This window comes from Rousettus aegyptiacus, unplaced genomic scaffold (genome assembly GCF_014176215.1).
Source record: "Rousettus aegyptiacus isolate mRouAeg1 unplaced genomic scaffold, mRouAeg1.p scaffold_m13_p_10, whole genome shotgun sequence".
Taxonomy (NCBI): domain Eukaryota; kingdom Metazoa; phylum Chordata; class Mammalia; order Chiroptera; family Pteropodidae; genus Rousettus; species Rousettus aegyptiacus.
This window is the reverse complement of record NW_023416285.1, coordinates 73,325,585-73,347,437: the sequence shown is the minus strand read 5'-3', so window position 1 is coordinate 73,347,437 and position 21,853 is coordinate 73,325,585. Positions and strand designations below refer to the sequence as shown.

Below are 21,853 nucleotides of genomic sequence, written 5' to 3'. Positions count from 1 at the left end.
ATAAAGGAGGAGTAGAGAGTCCAAGGGAAAGTACAGGAAGAGGAGACTAGGGATAGGTAAGGGGCCAGATTACAGAAGTTCTTGAATGCTTTGCTAATGAATTGGAACTTGATCTTGAAAGCTGTAGAGTCTTTTAAGGATTTTAAGATGGACTTCTCAGGCTTGAAGTGTCTATGTAGTATCCAAGCAGATATGTTTGTCTGGGAGTTAACTGTATTGGAGTTTGGGAGAGAATTCTTGGCTGGAGTCACAGCGATATTGAAGCCATGTATTTGGATGGACCTAGAAAAAGATGGTGGAAAGGTTGGGGACAGAACCAAGGGAGCAATGACATTATTGAAAGAGTAAGGAGAAGAAAAAAATCAATAAAGGAGACTGGGAAGGGACAGCCAGATAAAAACTAGTAGATGAAGAGGGCAGGTTACATTGGGACAAAAGTCAACAGAAAGTGAGAAGTTGAAAAAGCAATGTAAACTGCTTAAATTTAAGAAACTGAAACTGTATAGGAAATACTAGGAATTTGGTTAGTCTGAATTAAAAATTCCTCCAATCATTAATTATGGGTGGATTGAGAAAATAAAATTTCTGAACAGTTTTTCTAGTACGGGAATTGTCTATTGGAACTTTATTTATTTGTTCGTTTATTTATTTAAGAATTTTTAAAGATAGGAAGGAAATAGATTAGAAGCTTTTTGGTGAGTGGTGGTTGGTAGGAAAGGATGATTTTAGTAGGTGATATATGGTATATGTACTGTTAGTCATATTGGGGAGTACAGAGTACTTAATAATAGTATTTTGCACATTGTTTCTTGAGCTATAAAGATACAGTGAATTTGTTGTATCAGGGGACCCAGAGTTGAAAATTGATTGTATAGTTGTAATTTAATTTTATTCATTTCTCAGGATTTTTATCTATGATTTTCTCTTCTATTCTACTGCTGACTCCATTTCCTTTAAGTGAACATTTTCTTTCCCTGCTAAACAACCTTCTCTAATTTTTTTTCTTTGTAGTTAAACCCTTTATAGTTTTTAAAATTGTGGCAAACATAAAATTTACCATATTAGTAATTTTTAAGTAAACAGTATATTGGTGTTAACTGTATGTGTACATTGTTAAAACAACAAATCTGTAGAACTTCTACATCTTGTAAAACTGAAACTCTAGACCCATTGAACAACTCCTCTTTCTCTCTCCCTTCTAGTTCCTGGCAGTCATCATTCTGCTGTCTGTTTCTAAGAGTTTGACTACTTTAACTCCTCATATAAGTGGAATCATACAGTATTTGTTTTTATGTGACTGGTTTATTTCGCTTAGCATAATGTTCTCATGGTTCATCTGTGTTGTAGCATATGACAGGAATTCCTTATTTTTTTAAGGCTGCATAGTATTCCCATGTGTGTGTGGAGGGAGAGTAGGAGGGAGAAGGGAAGGGAAAGAGAACACATCACATTTTTATTCATTCTTCTGATGAACATGGACATTTTGGTTACTTCCACCTCTTGGATATTGTGAATAATGTTGCAACGAATATGGTTGTGCAAATAAATACCTTGAGATCCTGTTTTTAAATTCTTTTGGCTATATGCCCAAAAGTAAGATTACTGGATCACATTCTATTTTTAATTTTTTGAGGAACCTCCGTACTGTTTTCCATAGCGGTTACACCATTTTACGTTCCCACCAGTAGTGCACAAGGGTTCCAGTTCCTGTGTATCCTCACCAACACTTTTCGTCTTTTTGACAGTGGCCATTCTAAAGGGTGAGAGGTGACATCTCATGATTTTGGTCTGCATTTCTTGCTAATTAGTTACGTTGAGCATCTCATATGCTTGGTGGCCATTTGTATATTGTCTTTGGAGAAAGAGCTATTCGTTTTCTTTGCCCAATTAAAAAAATGAATTATTTTTTGTTGTTGAGTTGTAGTTCTTTGTATGTTCTGGATATTAGCCTAATATCAGATATGATTTGCAAATATTTTCTCCCATTTTGTAGGTTGCCTTTTCATTCTGTTGTTTCCTTTGTTGCACAGAAGTTATTGTTTGATTTAGTCCTATTTTTTTATTTTTGCTTTTTTTCCCTGTGCTTTTGGTGCCATAACTAAGAAATTATAGCCAAATCCAATATTGTGAAGTTTTCTCCTTGTTTTCTTTTAAGAGTTTTATAGTTTCAGGTCTTAAACCAACTTTGAGTTAATTTTTGTATGTGGTATAAAGTAAGGGCCCAACTTCACTTTTTGCATGTGGATATCCAGTTTCTTCAGCACCATTTGTTGAAAAGACTATTTCCTCACCATTGTTTAGTCTTGGCACCCTTGTCAAAGATTATTTGATCATATGTGTGAGGGTTTATTTCTGGACTCTATACTATATTCCATTGGTCTTATGTTTGTCATTATGCTAGTAACACACTGTTTTGATTACTGTAGCTTTGTAATATATTTGGAAATCAGGATATGTGAAGCCTCCAGTTTTGTTGTTCTTTCTCAAGGTTGTTTTTGGCTATTTGGGGTCCTCTCATTTTTTATCCTTTAAGATTTTTTCTTTCATTTTCTTCTTTTTACTTAGAGTAAGTTTGATTGATTTTTTTTTTTCTTCTCAGAGTATATGGATAGATAACTAAATATAACCTCCAAAATATGGAATGTGCTCTGTTTTATGAAAACCTGGCATATTTGGATTTGAAATGTCAAATTAAGGGTTGGAATTTAAAAAGATTTTTAACTTTGTAGAAGTAAACAAACCAGTTTACTTGAAGCATGGAAAATTTAAAAAACTTTTATCAGCAAAATACTTAGACATATAGAAAAGCAAAGTAGTACATTGAACTCATGTATACCCACCTCCTAGATACAATAATTATGAATAATTTTGCTTCATTTGCTTTATATGTATATATGTTTAATTTTCCTATAATATCTAAAAGTAAGTTAGTGATGACAAATAGATTTTTTTTGTTTTTTTTTCTATTTGAGTATTGTACATTTGTGTTATAAATGCATATATTTTAGAACGATAAATTTCATTGAAGGCTTTAGCTTGAAATTTGCTCTTTGAAAAAAATTGTAAGAAAACATTATCTTGAACCTGTATCTTCCAGAGAAAGGATAGTCTCCTATGTAACTACAAAACTATCATTCCTCTCAAAATTATGAATAATTCCCTAATATGTAATATTCGTATCATATTCAGATTTCTCCAGTTGTTTCAAAACTGTCTTTTATTGCTGTGTGTGTGTGTGTGTGCGTGTGTGTGTGTGTGTGTGTGTGTGTGTTTAAATTAAACACTAAATTCCAGTCAAGAGCTACCCCATTGCATTTGGTTGTTATCTCTTAAGTCTTTTTTATTACCCCTTTACCACCCTTCTTCCCCTGTCCCGTGAATATGTTTTTAGCTCTATTGAGAATGTTTGACATTTTATATTGCTAATAATTTTCTCATGGTGTAGTATAACTTTTTCCTCAATCTCCTATATTTCCCGTAAACTGGGAATTAGAGCTTGCGGTGTTTCAGATTCAGGTTAAACATTTTTGGAAGAGTACTTCAGTTAGTAATGCTCTGTATTTATATTGTTTTACATTAAGAAGCATACAACTATTTTGACACTGTTTGATCACCAGGATAAGTTGGTGGTGACAATCATATCATTTTATTGTACAGTTATGTTTTCCTTATTTTGCATTTTACAAGTAATCAGCGACATGGTATTTTGGTACCAGGTAAATCTGGTACCTTTCACCTAATAACTTTATTTTTAAAGTTTTATAATTTTTAAAAATTTTCAGTCTGGAGGCCTCTTCTGTGTGTCTTCAGTTGTAGGACTTCTGTTTAGCTAGACTTCAAGCAGCTCCCAGTGATGGCTGTTGTATAGTTTAGTTGTAATTTCAATGTGGTTGTGAGAGGAGGCAAGCATAGCAGTTACCTACTCCACCTTCTTGACCAAAAGCCTCATCTAATGACTTTAGACTTCATTGATGACTATTGGTGATTCTTGATTAACTCTGTAGTTATGGGTTATAAAATAGTAATTAGTTTTGGATTTTATTGTTCCTTTTACATTCCTTTTACATAGTTTTCTTCTATAAAGAGGTTTTCCTCATTAACTAGGGCTATTTTGTTACCTTGAAATAATGTCTACTTAAAAGGCAGAATAAATCCTTAGTTCTTTCCTTTTAAATAACCATTACCAGAGTGTAATAATCACCTCTAATGATGGCAAATGAGGTTGGTCTTGTTTACTTGTGTGGCTTTCTCTTTGAAATACCATATGTAATTATTTTATAAATATCATATATATTTGACTTTGATTCATTTAAGATTATGGTTTGCTATAAACCCTTTATATATATTACATATGTATATTTTTTATAGTAAGAAGACAGTAGGTTGGAAAATAGGAAGAGCTGTCGAGTTTGCACGTATCAGCTGTGGCCTTAATGAGCACATTGATAATATCCAGACAGTAAGTTTTATTAGTCATAGAGAATGAATATTTTAGACACAAGTTTTCAAACTTTTATTTACATAATTGAATGATTAAAATATCTCTTGTGAGAAGGAAAATATAATTACAGATTTTGTTACTAGAATTTCTCAAAGAGCTTATGGTTGTGTTAAACGTGTTTGATTCAAGAAGTCTAAAGAACTGTATTGTGGTCCTAGTTTCTCTATTTAATACATGTTTTAGTTTCTGTGCTCCTAAAATGTCCCTTCTTGCTCCTTCATATTTTATACATTGTTAGCCATCCACAAATATTATTTATGCACCTATTATGTATGGGACTCTGACTAAGTGCCAGATCGGAGTACATGTCATAATCCATGTCCTCAAGGAATATGGCTAATTGGGCAAATAAGCTCATACAGATGAATATGTCAGTAAAACCAATGATGTGAGGTTCTAAAGTAACTAAGCAAGACTAATACTGGTAGTAAGTAATGAAGGATTATAGAAAGTGTTGAATAATAATAGAGAAATACCCTTTCCTGCCTTTCTTTGGCTAAAGCTGCACATTGTTTATCAACTGGCTTTATCGCTTAAAAATATGTCTCAGAGATCTTTCTGGTTTTTATATACATCTCTTTTCTACATTCTACCTTAAACTTTTAATAGCTCCATTGTATTCCAGAGGGTGATTTTGCTATACTTTATTTAATCATGCTCTTATCTAAAATATTTTAGATGTCTTCAGTTATCTATTACAATAGTTCTTAGGTCTATGTCAGATTATTGATTACCTTAATTTGGTTCCATTTTCTATAAATACTGTCTTTTTAATGACATCCCCTTTGTACTTTGATGAGGTCTAGTATCTGCCTTACCCTTATCATAGCAGTACACTTAAAATTATCTTGTAAATAACTTAATTTCCAGTAAAGATGGATTGTTTTGATTTTTGGTAGCATTTATTTATGAGGGAGATGTTTTCTGTTCTTGTCTGGGATCATGCCATGTTTGGGTCTCATAACTTCCCTATGTATTCCTTATAAAGAGATTTTGTTTTTGTTTTTGTTTCTTTTTTGATGGTATTAGTATATTTTATTGTTAGAATCAGTTTTCTTAGACCTATTTCTAGATGGATGATATTGAGTATTAAATAGACTTTTTCTTGATTGTTATAGAAATTTATTTTCTGGAATTTTTTCCATAAAGGTAAGTTATTTAAAATTACTAGTCATTATAATATATTCATATAATATCCTTAAAATGATACAGGAAATTCTTTTAGTGTTGTGTTAATGATGTAGTTTTTAGTAGAAAGGTTTATTTCGAAGGAGTGTATATCTACTTTAATGGCAGTACTGGCCATTGCAATACCACTGTTAGAGTTTGTGTTCCCTCTGCTATTATTTATATTTATAGATTTTATGTTCACCTTCAGTACTTAAAAAATTTTTTTATGGTGACATTGGTTAATGAAATCCAATAAGTTCCAGCTGTACACTTAACAACAGTAAGGCATATATATGTTTACACTGTGTGTTCATCTCCCGTAGTTAGATTTCTGTCACCACATATTTGAACCCCTTTGTCCCATCTACCTTCCTGCCTTCCCCCTACTCTGGTGACCCTGAATTTTTTTAATGGTTAAAAGAACTTATACCCTTATCTATTAATAAAAACTTAATTATTTGTTTTTAGGTTAATCATTTGAAGCAGTCCTTTTATCCTTTTACATTTTTCTATGATATATCAAACCTTACCATATCCATATGTCCCATATCTTTTTAGAATACTCTCTATTTAGGTCAGGTATATGTGTGTGTGAAGAAGCTATATACAAGTTTGTTCAAACAGGTTGATTAATAAGGCTCTCTATGGAACAAGGAAGATACATAAGATCAAGTGATAAAAGTTAAACACAAACACTTAATAAATGGGATTGAAATAAACTGCATATACAAAGTAAAATTGGTAATTGGGAGGTAGTATCAGCTATGTATGTTTTCATACATAAGAGTTTCTTCACTTTACTATATAATTGGCTAGACATTCAAACTACCCAACATATAGTAGGTACAATGAAAAAGGGGGTGGAATGGATATATAGTTTGTAAGCCGGAGGAAGTAAAGAGAGTTTAAGATTCAGCTTTTTAAAAAATTACATTTATTGGGGTAACACTGGTTAATAAAATTATATAGGTTTCAAGTGTATAGTTCAATAATACATCATCTTTATATTGTATTGTATGTTCACCAACCAAAGTCAAATCTTCGTCACCATGTATTTGACCCCCTTTACCCTTATCTACCTTTTCCTCTCCCCTCTTACCCTCTGGTAGCTACTAAACTGTTGTCTGTATCTATAAGTTTTAATTTGTCTTGTTCATTTGTTGATTTTAGTTTTAGATCTACATATGAGTGAAATCATATGGTTCTCAACTTTTACTGTCTAACATTTCGCTTAGCATGATAATCTCAGGATCCATCCATGTTGTCACAGATGGCAGTATTTCATTTTTTCTTATGGCTGAGTAATACTCCATTGTATATATGTGTCATATCTTTATCCAATCACCTATCGAAGAACACTTTGGTTGTTTCTGTGTATTGGCCACCATGAATAATGGTATAATGAACACAGGGCTACATTATATCTTTACGGATAAATGTTTTCAAATTTTTTGGGTAGATACCCAGAAGAGATATTGCTGTGTCATATGGTAATTCTATTCTTAATTTTTTGAGGACCCTCTGTACTTTATTCCATAGTGGCTGTACCAGTTCACATTCTTGCTAGCAGTGTTCCTTTTTCCCCACGACCTCTTCAACACTTATTACTTGCCTTGTTGATAATAGCCATTCTAACAGGTGTGATGTTATATCTCATTATGGTTTTGATTTACATTTCCCTAAGAGCTAATGAAGTAGAGCATCTTTTCATATGTCTGTTGGCCATTTGTATGTCTTAGAAGAAACGTCTGTTCATGTCCTCTGCCCATTTTTTAATTGGATTTTTTTGTTGTTATTGAGTCACATGAGTTCTTTGTATATTTTGGATATTAGCCCTTTATCAAAGGTGGTGTTTGCAAGTATCTTCTCTGATTCAGTTGGTTGCCTCTGTTTTGTTGATGGTTCCTTTTACTGTGCAGCTTTTTAGTTTGATGCAATCTCATTCATTTTTGCTTTAACTTCCCTTGCCATTGAGGTCAAATTCATAAAATCCTTTCTAATGTCAAGGTCCATGAGTTTAGTACCCATGTTTTCTTCTATACAATTTATTGTTTCATGTTTTATAGTCAGGTCTTTGATCTATCTTGAGTTAATTTTTGGCATATGGTGACAGCAGTCTAGTTTCATTCTTTTGCATGTGGCTTTCCAGGTTTTCCAGTACCATTTATTAAAGACGTTTTCTTTTCTCCATTGTATATTTTTGACTCCTTTGTTGAATGCTATCTGCTTGTATATATGTAGGTTTAATTCTGAGTACTCAAGTCTATTCCATTGGTTTCTGTGTTTGTTTTTCAGCCAATATCATGCTGTTTTGATTATTTCTGTTCTGTAGTATAATTTGAATTCGGGGAGTGCAATACCTCTGGCCCTGTTCTCCCCCCCCCCCCCCAGCATTGCGTTGGCTATTTGGGGTCTTTTATGATTCTATACAAATCTGATGATTTTTCCTTCTACTTTTTAAAAAAATGCCATTGGAATTTTGATGGGGATTGCAGTAAATCTGTGTATTGCTTTGAAGAATATGGCCATTTTAACTATGTTGATTCTTCCAATCCACAAACATGGAATATCTTTCCTTTCTTTGTGTCTTCTTCAATTTCTTTTAATGTCTTCTAGTTTTCAGTGTGTGGTTCCTCACATCCTTTTTTTTTTATTCCTAGGTACTTTATTCTTTTTGTTGTAAGTGCAAAAATTTGTTTTCTATTTCTTTTTCTGAAACTTCATTGTTAGTATATAGGAACATGGTGGGTTTTTGTACATTGGCTTTGTGTACTGCAGCTTTACTGTATTTGTTTATTGTTTCTACTAGTTTTTTGGTGGAATCTTTAGGGTTTTCTATATAAAGAATAATGTCATCTACAAAAAGTGACAGTTTAACTATTTCATCCTAATTTGGACACCTTTTATTTCTTTTTCTGCCTGATTGCTCTAGCTAGGACTTCCAATACTGTACTGAATAAGAGTGGTGAGAGCAGGCATCCTTATCTAGTTCCTGATCTTTGAGGAAAGCTTTCAGTATATTAGCTGAGGATTTGTCATATATGGCCTTTATTATGTTGAGGTACTTTCCTTCTATACCCTTTTTTTTTTTTAAAGTGTTTTAATCAAAAATGGATGCTGCATCTTGTTGAAGGCTTTTTCTGCATCTATTGATATGATCATATGATTTTTATTTTTTAATTTGTTTATGTGGTGTATCACATTAATTAATTTGCATATGTTGAACCATCCCTGTGCTCCTGGAATGAAACCCACTTGATCGTGGTGCATAATCCTTTTACTATGTTGCTGTATTCGGTTTGCTAGTATCTTATTTAGGATTTTTGCATCTGTGTTCATGTGAGATATTGGTCTGTAGTTTTCTTTTTTTGTGTTATCTTTACCAGGATTTAGTATCAGGGTGATATCGGCCTCATAAAATGAGTTGGGATGTATTGCCTCCTCTTTGATTTTTTGGAAGAGTTTGAGGAGAATAGGTATTAAATCTTCTTTAATTGTTTGATAGTCTTCACTGGTGAAGCCATTTGGTCCAGGACTTTTACTTTTTGGTAGGTGTTTGATGATTGTTTCAATTCCATACTGCTAATTGGTCTGTTTAGATTTTCCAGTTCTTCTTAATTCAGTCTTTGATGACTGTAATTTTCTAAGTACTGGTCCATTTCTTCTAGGTTATTAAATTTGGTATTATATACTTTTTCATAGTATTCTTGTATGACCCTTTGTATTTCTGCAGTTCTGTTGTAATTTCCTCTTTCGTCTCTGATTTTGTTTGTGTTCTTTCTCTTTTTTCTTTAGTGTCTATTCAGAGGTTTGTCAATGTTATTAACCTTCTCAAAATACCAGCCCTTTGTTGCATTTATTTTTTCTATTGTTTTTGTTGTTTTAAATTTCATTTATTCCTGCCCTAATTTTGATTATTTCTTTTCTTCTACTGACTTTAGGCTTCATTTGTTCTTCCTTTTCTAGTCTTTTAAGATGAAGCATTAGATTGTTTATTTGGGCTTCTTTTTGTTTTTGGAGATAGGCCTGTAATGATATGAACTTTCCTCTTATGACCACTTTTGCCATGTCCCAAAAGTTTTGATATGTTGTACTATCATTATCATTTGTTTCTAGGTATCTCTTGATCTCTCTTTTTATTTCTTCTGTGATCCAGTTATTCTTCAGTAGCATGTTGTTTAATCTGCATGTATTTGTGGTTCTTCCTGATTTCTTTTTGCAGTTGATCTCTAGTTTCAAAGCCTTATGATCAGGGAATATGGTTGGTATGATTTCAACCCTCTTATATTTGTTGAGGTTATCTCTGTGTCCTAGTATGTGGTCAATTCTTGAGACTGTTCCATGTGCACTAGAGGAGAATGTATAAGCAGCTGTTTGGGGACGGAAGGCTCTGTAAATGTCAATTATGTCCAGTTGGTCTAATGGTCATTTAAGGCTATTATTTCTTTATTAATTTTCTGTTTGGATGATCTGTCCATATCCGACAGTGGGGTATTTAGGTCCCCCACTACGATAATGTTTTTGTCTGTTTCTCCCTTTAGTTCTGTTAGTAATTGCTTTACATATTTCAGGGCTCCCAGATTGGGAGCATAGATATTAATAATTGTTATGTCTTCTTGGTTCATGATTCCCTTTATCATTATGAAGTGTCGCTCAGTATCTTTACCTTTTTTATTTTGAAGTCTATTTCATCCAATATTAGTACCTCTACTGTCACTTTTCTCTGAATACCATTTGCTTGAAATACCATTTTCCACCATTTCACTTTGTGTGTTTGTCTTTGGAGCTGAGATGTGTCTCTTGATTGCAGCATATAGTTGAGTCTTGTTTTCTGATCCATTCTGCAATTCTGTGCGTTTTTATTGGTGAGTTCAGTCCATTTACATGTAGGGTGATTATTGAATATGAGATCTTATAGCCATTTTATCTTTTGCATTCTGGTAGCTCGGTGTTTGCTTTGCTTCCTTGTCCTTATGTTTCTGTTTTCTTTATTTTGGTTGGCTTTTGTGAATTTTAGCTCTGGTTCTTCTTGTTTTATGTTATATACTTTGGTTCTGAATCTTTGGTGTGTGGTTACCATTAAGAATATGTATAGAATAGTTATATATATACATAGTTGCCCATTTCCTTACATGAGTGCCTTATCTCCATTCCTTTTTGTGAATCTGTATCTTTGAATCCTTCTATTTTTCAGTCATTGTTGTCTTATTTTGTCTCTATGTATGCTGAACGTTCATTACTGTCTTGCTATAGAAATTCTCTTACTTTATTATTATTTCATTTTATTTATTATTATTGTTTATATCTACAGCACCTAGTCTTCCTAGGTGGTCCCCCATCCAAATACTAACCAGGCCTGGCCCTGCTTAGTTTCTAAGATCAGACATCAGGCTTGTTTAAGGTGGCATGGCCGTCGACCATGGACCGTGGCGCCACTTGGGCACAAACCCAGGACCTTCTGCATGTAAAGCAGATGTACTAAATGCTACACTATGGAACCACGGTTGTCTCTTCTTATTTTTTAAACTTATAACACCCTATTTTTAGTAAAGGTTGTACTCTTCTGCTTCTATTTGCCTGATAGTCGTCTTATTTCTAATTATTATTATTTTTTTGGTCATTTTATTTTAGGTAAGCTGACCCCTTTCAGTATTTCCTGTAATGCAGGCCTCGTAGTGGAGAATTCTCTCAGTTTTTGTATGTCTGGAGAGGTCTTTATTTTTCCTTTATATCTAAAGGAGAACTTAGCTGGATACATTATTCTTGGTGGGTAGTTCCTTTCACTTAATAGTTTAAATATTTGATTCCATTCCTTTCTGGCTTGTAAGGTTTGTGGTGAGAAGTCTGATGATAATCTAATGTATTTACATTTATAAGTTACCATTTTTTTCTCCTGGCTGCTTTGAGAATTCTTTGTCGTTGATTTTTGATAATTTTAATACAACGTGTGTTGGTGAAGGCCTTTTTGGGTTGAGATAATTGGGTGTTCTGTTGACTTCTTGAATTCCAAGCTCTAGCTCATTCCTTAGATTTGAGAAATTCTTGTCCAGAATTTGTCCGAAAATGCTTTCTAGTCTCTGCTCCTTTCCCTCACCTTCAGTAATGCCCATTATTGTTAGATTTCCTCTCCTGATGGTATCAGCTAGTTCTTATATTTCTCTTTCATTTTTTTATTCTTCGGTTTCTTTTCTTCCTTCTGATTTATTTCTAGATTTTTATCTTCGATATCACTGGTTGACTCTATTTCTCAAGCTTGCTATTTCAATTTTCAACTTTTGCAATGTGTTTTTTATCTCCAGAAGATTTATTCTGTTCTTCTTGAGGGTTTCAGTTTCCTTGCTTTGCTCATCCAGTCGTTTTTCAATTCTTGATGTTGTTGATATGACTCGTTTCATAACTCACTTTTTCAGAAGTACCATCCTGAATTCTCTGTCATTTAGTTGCATATTTCTGTATCTGTAAGCTTAGTTTCTGGAGATTTTTTTTTTCTTTCTGAGATGCCTTGTCATGGTGTTTAATGGACTATTTCTCTGCTTGGGCATTAATGGAAATGTATTCAGTTTTTTTTTTTTCCAGAAAGAAGATTTATTATATAAAGGTTTCTCTTTAGCCTGCTGCAAAGAAGTCACTTTTTTTTTTGGTTTCCATTAGGAGGCATCTAAGCCTCTTGGATTCCTGCTTTGTTTTATATAAAGCCTTTTTTTTTTCTTACAGATGTTTAATCACGTTCACTACTCTCAGTCTCAGCCCCTGTCAGTGTTAGTGACAGTTTTGGTAGTGTTTGCTCAGAATCCCTGGGGCTCTGCAGTATTCGGTCTTGGAGGGCAAGTGGGGAGGGGCCCTCTGGGTTGGGGGTTGGGGTTGGGTGCTGCGGCTCAGCCTTTGTTTTACACTGCGGCTGGTAAAAATCAACTGTTGTTTCTCTGCCATCCCCACTTTTCTGCGGTCCTGTTTCTCTGCCTTCAGCCCTGATGACCTGGCACTGCTGTTGGCCACTAGAGCTCACAGCACTCTTAGGCAAGGGTGTTCCAGGAACTTGCCACACCTTCTTCCCTCCTCCTACAGGGATCTCCGGCGGCTGTGAGAGGCAGCTCCTTTATTTTTCCCCGTCCACTGCCTGATACCCGGGGTTCTGACCTTTGCTAACTCTATGCGCAGATCCCATGCTCAGATGTGCTGGTGTGCAGTTTGGGTGTTTATGTTGAGTTTTAGATGTTCAGCTTATTGTTTTTTCTAGGAGAGAGATCTGGGGATGTCGCTCACTCCTCCATGTTTCTCCAAACTCCTCCTTCCGTTTTTTAAAAGCTTTATAGTTTTATTAATTTATGTCTGTGATACATCTTGAGTTAATTTTTTTCTATTAAGTGCGATGCTGCAGTCAAGGTTTTTTTTTTTTATCTATGATATCTCCTTGCTCCAGGACTATTTGTTCAAAAAGCTATCTTTCCTCCGTATTCTTGATAAGTGTAGCTATATAATAAGTCTTGAAATTGAGTTGACTGATTTCTCCCAATCTATTCTTCCAAAATTGTTTTAGGTATCCTAGTTCCTTTGTCTTTAATTTTAGAATAATCTTGTCTATATCCATAAAAAATTTTGCTGGGGTTTTGATAGAAATTGTGTTATTGCTATATATCACTTTGGGGAGAATCGACATCGTTTTACTCTGTTGAGTCTTCCAGTCCAGGAACATGCTATGTCTTTCCATTTGTTTAGATCTTTGATTTCTTTTCATCAGTGTTTACAGTTTCAGCACACAAATCCTGTGTACATTTTGAGAGATTTAAACCTAAGTATTTCATTTTTTTGAGTGTGAATGTTACTGTATTTTTAATTATAGTGTCCATGTGTTAGTTGGTATAATATATAAATACACTGCTTTTCTGTGTTTATCTCATACAGTGCTTTTCTGTGTTTATCTCATACACAGACCTATCTTGTTTTATTGCACTTTGCTTTATTGGGCTTAACAAATACTGTTTTTTATAAGATGAAGGTTTGAGGCAACTCTGCATTGAGCAAGTTTATTGGTGCCATTTTTCCGACAGCATTTGCTTACTTTATATCTCTTTGTCACATTTTGGTAATTCTCACAATATATCAAATTTTTTATTATAATTGTTATGGTAGTCTGTGATTAATGATCTTTGATGTTACTATTGTAATTGTTTGGGGCACGGTGAACCCTGCCAAAGTAAGATAGCAAACATAATTGATAAATGTAATGCATATTCTGTTTCACCAACCCTTGTCTCTCTCTTTTTCCTGGGGCTTCCCTATTTCCTGAGACACAACAATTTTGAAATTAGGCCAGTTGGTAATCCTACAGTGGACTCTTAAGTGTTTAAGTGAAACAGAGTCTCACGTCTCTTACTTTAAATCTAAAGCTAGAAATGATTAAGCTTAGTGAGGAAAGCATGTTGAAAGCCACAATAGGCTGAAAGCTAGACCTTTTGTGCCAAACTGTTAGCCAAGTTGTGAATGCAAAGAAAAAGTTCTTGAAGGAAGTAAAAAGTGCTACTCCAGTAAATACACGAATGATAAAAAAACAAAACAGCCTTCTTGCTGATATGAAGAAAATTTTAGTGGTCTGGATAGAACCAGCACTATGCCACACTATGCCACAGCCTATTACAGAGCAAGGCCCTAACTCTTCAATTCTGTGTAGGCTGAGGGAGGTGAGGAAACTGTAGAAGAAGTTAGAGGTTGGTTTATGAGGATTAAGGTAAGAAGCTATCTCTGTAACATAAAAGTACAAGGTGAACCAGCAGGTACTGATGTAGAAGATGCAGCAAGTTACCCAGAAGATCTAACTAAGATAATTAATGAAGGTGGCAACAGTAAACAACAAATTTTTCGGTGTAGAAGAAACCACTTTATATTGGAAGAAGATGTCATCTAGGACTTTTCAGTGATTTCTTCCTTGATTAACCAATTTAAAATCATATCTCCCTCTCTTTCTGCCCCATTCTCCCTTTCTTATTAACTAGAAAGGAGAAATCAGTGCTTGGCTTCAAAGCTCTTAAAGGACAGGCTGACTCTGTTGTTAGGGGCTAATGCAGCTGGTGGCTTGAATTTGACTTTAGTGCTCATTTACCATTCTAAAAATCCTAAGGCCCATAAGAGTGATGCTGAATCTACTCTGCCTGTGCCTTATAAATGGAACAACAAAGCCTGATGACAGCACATCTGTTAACAACATGGGTTTCTGAATATTTTAAGCCCACTATCAAGACCTGTTGCTCAGATAAAAAGGTTCCTTTCAAAATGTTACTGCTTATTGACAGTGCACTTGGTCACCTGGGAACTCTGATGGCGATGTACAACAAGATGAAAGTTTTCATGACTGCTGACACAATATGCACTCTGCAGCCTAGGGATAAAGAAGTAATTTCGACTTTTAAGAATTATTATTTAAGAAATACATTTAGTAAGGGTATAGCTGCCATAGATAGAGTCTTCTGATGGATCTGGTCAAAGTGAATTGAAAAACTTTTGGAAAGGATTCACCATTCTAGATGCCATTAGGAACAGTTGTGATTTATGAGAAGATGTCAAAACATCAATAGTAACAGGAATTTAGAAGAAGTTGATTTTACCCTCATGGGTAAAACTTTAAGAGGTTTAAGACTTCAGTGGAAGAAGTAACTGCAGATGTGAATATGGCAAGAGAACTAGAATTACAAATGGAGCCTGAAGATGTGACTGAATTGCTACAATCTCATCATAAAACTTTATTGGATGAGAAGTTGCTTCATATGGATAAACAAAGAAAGTCGTTTGTTGAGATGGAAACTACTCCTTGTGAAGATGCTGTGGAAATTGTTGAAATGACAACAAAGGATTTAGAATATTACATAAACTTAGTTGATAAAGCCACAGTAGGGTTTGGGAGGATGGACTCCTAATTTTGAAAGAAGTTCTACTGTGGGTAAAATTTTATCAGATAGCATCACATGCTATAGAGAAATCATTTGTGAAAAGAAGAGTCAGTTGATGCAGCAGACTTCATTGTTGTCTTAAGAAATTGCCTCAGCTTTCAGCAACCACCACTTTGATCAGTCAGCAACTGTCAAATTGAGGCAAGACCCTCCACCAGCGAAAAGGTTATGACTCTCTGAAGGCTCAGATGATATTTAGCATTTTTTAGCAATAAAGTATTTTTAAATTAAGGTATGTACATTTCTTTAGACATGCTATTGCACATTTAACAGACCACGGTATATAACTGGGAAACTAAAAAATTTATGTGACTTGCTTTATTGTGATATTTGCTTTATTGTAGTGTTCTGGAAACGACTCTGCAATATCTCAGAGGTATGCCTGTATCCTGCACTTTGCTGAACCTATTTATTTGTTGGGTTTATCTGCAAGTAGGATCAGTTTTATTTCTTCCATTCTGATCTGTTTGCCTTTTATTTCCTTTTCTTGCCTTCATAGGTTAGAATTTCTCCAGCATTATGTTGAATAAGAGTGGTGAGGGTGGACATCCTTGCTTTATTCTCAGTCTTCAGACAAAAGAATTTAGTATTTCACCATTAAGTGTAATGTTAGCTGTAGAGTTTTGTAGATGCTCGTAGTCATTGAGGAAGTTCTTCTCTATTTCTATTTTTCTGGTAGTTTCTGTCATGAGTGTGTGTTGAATTTTGTCAGATGATTTTCTTCTTCCTTTAGTGATGATGATTGTGATTTTTCTTCTTTAGCCTATTCATATGGTGGGTTACACTGATGTTTTAAAATAGTGAACCAGCCTTGCATCCCTGGAATAAACCTTAATAAATCTCTGGAAAATTTTTTTTAATGTATTGCCGAATTCTATTTTTAATATTTTGTTAAGGATTTTTACCTCTGTATATGTAAAAGATATTGATTTATAGGTTCATTTGTGTCGTCTCCTTTTTTCTGTGAGGTTTGTTAGTTTTATTGATCTTTTCAAAGAACCAGTTTATTTCATTGATATTTCTATTTTTCTGTTTTAATATTCATTTATTTCTGCTCTCATTTTTATTATTCCCTTCTACTGTATTTGGGTTTATTTTGCTCTTTTTCTAGGTACTTGTGGCAGGGGGCTTAGATTATTGATTTGAGACTTTTTCTCTTTACTAATGTATGCATTTAGTGTTATAAATTTCTGTCATTGCTGCTTTACTTGTGTCCTACAAATTTGGATATAGTGTATTTTCATTTTCATTTATTTCAGTGTATTTTTTGATTTATCTTGGGACTTCATGTTTGAGCCATGAATTATTTAGTATACTGCTTAGATTTCAAGTGTTTAGAGATTTTCCTGTTATCTTTCTGTTATTGATTTCTAGTTTGATTCCATTATGGTCAGAGAACATACTTTGTATGATTTCTCTTCTTTTAAATTTGATGAGGTTTGTTTTATAGCCTAGTATGTGGACTATCTTGTTATATCTTCTGTGGGTACTTGAAAAGAACATACATATATTGCTGTTATTGGATAGAATGTCCCATAAATGTTGATTAGATCTTTAATCAATGGTGTTACAGAGTTCTGTATCCCTGCTGATCTTCTGTCTAGTTATTTTGTAAATTGTTGAGAGAGGGGTATTGAAGTCTCTAACCATAATTGTGGATTTGTCTTTATTTCCTTCCAAGTCTATCAGTTTTTACTTCACTCATTTAGTGGTTCTATTTGGTGCATGCACATTTAGGGTTGCTGTGTCTTCTTGGTGGACTGATCCTTTATGATTATATGATGTGCTTCTCTGGTAATTTTCTTTGCTCTAAATTCTACATTGTAGTGTTAACATATAAAAATGTAGTGTTAATCAATTTAAATTTAAATAGGCACATGTGGCTGCCGAAATAACTAGTTCTGGGGGATGGAGAGAGCTATGGCACAATAAATTTGATTAAAGGGTAAATTTTATTGTACATTAGAAAGTATTAAGGGCAATGGGTAGTTAGGAAAGGGAGAATCGGGCAGAGGGAATGGGGGATGCAATTTTAAATTGGTTAATCAAGGAAGGAATCATTGAATGTGATACTTGAACAAAGATTTGAAGGAGAGAGCAATGCAAATACCTTGGGGAAGAGTATAGCAAGGGCTAGCAGAAAGGTGGGCCATTGTAAGAATGCTAATTTTTACTCTGAGTGAAATGGAGACCCACTTGAGGTTTTAGAGCAGACCCTGATTCATTCTGACTTATGTTCTATGAAGATCATTTTGGCCAGTTTGTTGAAAATAAACTGTAGGGTTCAAGGGTTAAAAATAGGAAGACCATTGAGGAGACAAGAATACAGGTGATGGTAGCCAACCAAATGGTTAGAGCAGATTTTGGGGGAAATATCAGACATTCAGTTTTGAATATATTAAGTTTGAAATGTTTATTAGACAAGCAGAGAAAGCAAATAAATGAGCACCTGCCCTTGTAGGGCTTAAACTTTACTGGAATATGGGTAATAAACACAATATATAAGTAAAACAAATACATAAAACATACACTATGTTAGAAGATGATAAGTCTCATGGAGAAAATTCAAGTAAAGGCAGAAGGATAAGTGGTATTGGGGGACTAATTTCTAACATTTGAGCAGTGATAGAAAGGTGGTGAGGAAATAATACCTGGGGGAATAGTAGTTCAGGTAGAGAGAGCCAAGATGTAAAGGTTCCCAGGTGGGAGCATGGCTGGCGTATTCGAAGAAGAGCAAGGAGGCAAAGTGTGGCTGGAGCAATGTGAGTAATAAAAAGAGGATTTGGGATGACGGTGGTGAAGTAACCAATGTCTGAATTATAGGCCATTTTAAGGACTTTGGTTTTTATCCTGAATGAAATGGGAAGCTAATGGATAGTTTAGCAGAGAGAGCTATGATCCAACCTACAGTTTAAGCCACTCTGATTGCTGTTTTGAATAGGCTGAAGGGGCAAGGGTGGAAACAGGAAGATTGGATAGCAGACTAGTACAGTAATCCCAGTAAGAGGTTGTGTTAGCACTGGAGATAATGAGGGATGATCATATTCTGGATACAGTTTAAGGGTTGTACTGGCAAAATTGGCTTATTGATTGAACGTGGGGTGATAGAAGTCAAGAATTAGTCCAGAAATTTTGTCCCAAGCAGTGGGAAGGATACAGTTGCATTAATTGAGGTGGGAAAGACTGGGAAGAGCAGGTTTGAAGATGATTCGGAGCACAGTTTGGGGCATGTTAAGTTTGTAATACCTATTAGACATCCAAGTGTGGGTGTTCAGTACTGTTTATGGTTTTTCTTGAAATAATGATACTAAAACAGTGTACTCACTGTTCTGAAAATGTTACATTTGTTAATATCTTAATTTTTAACATGTTCTATCCTGGCAAAATTTTAATATTTTGGAGGGGGAGAAATCATTTGACTGCTTTTTGGCTTTACTGCCAGAGTTGATGGTACTTCCTTAGAGTTATAAAAATATTCCGATTTTAGAAATGGAAATATAACTGTATAGTCTGAGTGTTTTTACTTGCTTTCTATTTTAGGTCCTATTACTGCTGGATTGTGCAAGATATTTAACCTTGTTTTCTTTGAGGTATGACTTAAATATTAAACATCTTGAATAAGAAAAGGGAAACATTTTAGTTTTGGAAGTCAGGATGCCAAGGAGAAGGAAAAATCTTGGGGGAAATCCTTTTCGGAAGACTGCAAACTCTAAGGAAGTTGTTGTATCCAGTGTTGCTAGTCATGAGGAACCAACTACTACCCTTCCTTCCTTGTGTGAGAGAAAAGTTGATCAGGAAGAACTCTTCACCAGTATCTCAGAGATGTTTTCTGATCTGGATCCCGATGTAGTGTATTTGATGCTTTCTGAATGTGATTTCAAAGGTGAGAAAAAGTTTAGTCTGAACCCTTTGCATTTTATAAGGTTTCTTGTATTATGCTTTGACCAGTAGTAATACAGAAAAATGACTGCTTTATTTCTGTTTTGTTCGTCACTTATTGAGCATCTGCTGTGGGAAAGGTTCTATATTTGGTATGAGGGATGTGAAGAAGAATAAAGCATAGTTTCTCCTTTCGAGAAATGTACAGTTTTTGATTTATGATGCATCTATAGATACCATACTCTATGTTTTATTTATTTTTTACCTTCCTTCTAGAACAGGTTGGCACTGTTGACATTTTGGACTGGATAATTATTTCCTGTGAGTGGCAGTACTGTGCATTGTAGGATATTCAGCAGCATCCCTGGCCTGTACCCACTAGATGCCAGTTGCACTTCCCCACCAATCCCAGTTGTGACAATTAAAAATGCCTCCATGTATTGTATGTTCCCTGGGTGTCAAAATTATTCGTAGTTGAGAACTGCTGTCCTAGAATGTAAGCTCCATAAAGACAGATTTTAAAAACTCTTAACTGCTGTGTCCCCAACCCCCAAAATAGCAAATGACTCATAGCAGGACCTCAGTAAATATATACTGAGTGAAAAGGTAATTATAATTGTGGGAATGAGGGCTGGTAAGAGTTGAGGCTAGTAGCAATTGGCTTTGGAGTCAAAAAACCTGGGTTGAATTTCTAGCTCTGCTGGTTAACCTCTCTGGGTCTCAGTTTTCTTACAGGTTAGTGAGAAAATAGTATGTACTTCATATTACTTATTTGCTAAGGATTAAGGGGTGTGTGTGTGTGTGTGTATGTGTGTGTGTGTGTGTGTGTGTGTGTAGTCTTAAATATAGTAAATTATTAATGACTTCTAATAAATATGTTTGCAGAGGGGAAATGATCAAAGTTGACTAGATGAATAAATTAACTGTTGATGCTTAGTATTGCTATTGGCCATGAATAGTAGAAGATTAAATTATTCTAGATTTGGGAAGTTTTGGTAATACATGATAAACTTCCATTTTTTATTCATTAAATGATTTGCAATGTGAACATATCTAATTTATCCTGTTTGATATTTATGCAGAAAACTAGATTTCAATAGTCCACATGATTTTCAGAAATGATGGTGTGTAGAATTTTATGTGTGACTTCGATATTTTCTAATTTTGATGTCTTTAAAATTTACTCGTTGCACATATACTAACATAGCAATGAAGAGTTATATAAGATAAATATAATACCCTTAATCCTAACAAAAATATGCTTCTTTTTTCTAGGATCTTTGTGACATATAGTTCATAAATACTGATGTTTTGAGTAGTTTGAATAGTAGCATTGAAATTGTGTATTCTGCTTTATAAACTTAAGCATATTTTCAGTGTTGTTGCAATCTTTATATTTATTTTTAATAGCTTTCTAATATTCCACTGAGATGTTGTACTCTTAAGTTATTAATTATATCTAAGTTTTTCATGAATAATATTTTAGAGAACATTTTGGTACAAATAACCTTTTTCTTCTTTTCACCCTTTTACTTCCATAGTTTTTTTTTTTTTTTATGTCATGGGTAAGGATAGTTTTCAGCTCTTGGAAAATGTGCTAAATTGCCTACCAAGGAGGTGTGCCAATTTGTAATACTATCAGCACTGTATAAATACAGTGATCACAACAGCCTTTTCAGCCTTGTGTAATATTATTTTAAGATTTTAATAGGAATAAAATTAAACCTTTTCTTAATTTGCATTTTTTAAAGAAGGATGTTGAACTTTTTTTGGTATATAAGTGTTCACTAATTCTTGTATTTTTATGTGAATTATTATTGTTTTTGTTGTTTTGTACTGTTTTAAGTTTTTCCAACAATCTGTGTAAGGACTTTCGTGTAATCTGTATCTCGATCTTTTGCTTGTGTTAACTTAATACTGTTTTTCAATTTATACTCATTAATTTTTTTTGTTGACTTTTTCTTTGGCGGTTTTTCTATCATGTATATATATTTTTTTCATTGAAATATGTCTTGTATTTGCTTTTTTCACTCCATCTTTTTTTCCTGTGTTTAGGGCTTCTAGATTTTGTAGTATTGCTATAATTTTCTAACTGACCTCTGTCAGGCTTGCCCCCTCCAATCCATCTTTGTTTTTCTTCTTAAGGAAACATTAATTGGGTGCTTACAAGGTGCCAGTCCTTGTGCACAGCACTTTTTCATGGATTATCTCATTTAATCCTCACAACAACCCTATGAGGTAGGTACTTTTATTATCCCCATATTGCAAATGAGAAAATCAAGGCTTAGAAAGTTAAGTAACTTGTTCAAAGTGTCATAGCTAGCAAGCAGGGATTTAAATGCCTGTGTTCTGACTCCAGATG

General features: G+C 34.2%; 1 protein-coding gene across 15 annotated transcripts in view; it reads left to right on the top strand.

Moving 5' to 3' along the window:
- Nucleotides 1-21,853, top strand: part of N4BP2 (NEDD4 binding protein 2) — a 91,747-nt gene that overhangs the window by 8,505 nt on the left and 61,389 nt on the right. For 7 of the 15 annotated variants that reach the window (XM_036228022.1, XM_016119980.2, XM_016119979.2 and 4 more), the window contains exon 3: nucleotides 19,153-19,495. The exons of 2 other annotated variants lie outside the window; for them this stretch is intronic. In XM_036228022.1, the coding sequence (XP_036083915.1) occupies nucleotides 19,267-19,495 (229 nt within the window). In that variant the 5' untranslated portion in view covers nucleotides 19,153-19,266. Of the gene's footprint in view, nucleotides 1-19,152; nucleotides 19,496-21,636; nucleotides 21,730-21,853 lie in introns of those variants that run through there. 6 more of the 15 variants (XM_036228024.1, XM_016119984.2, XM_036228023.1 and 3 more) reach the window with 4 other exon arrangements.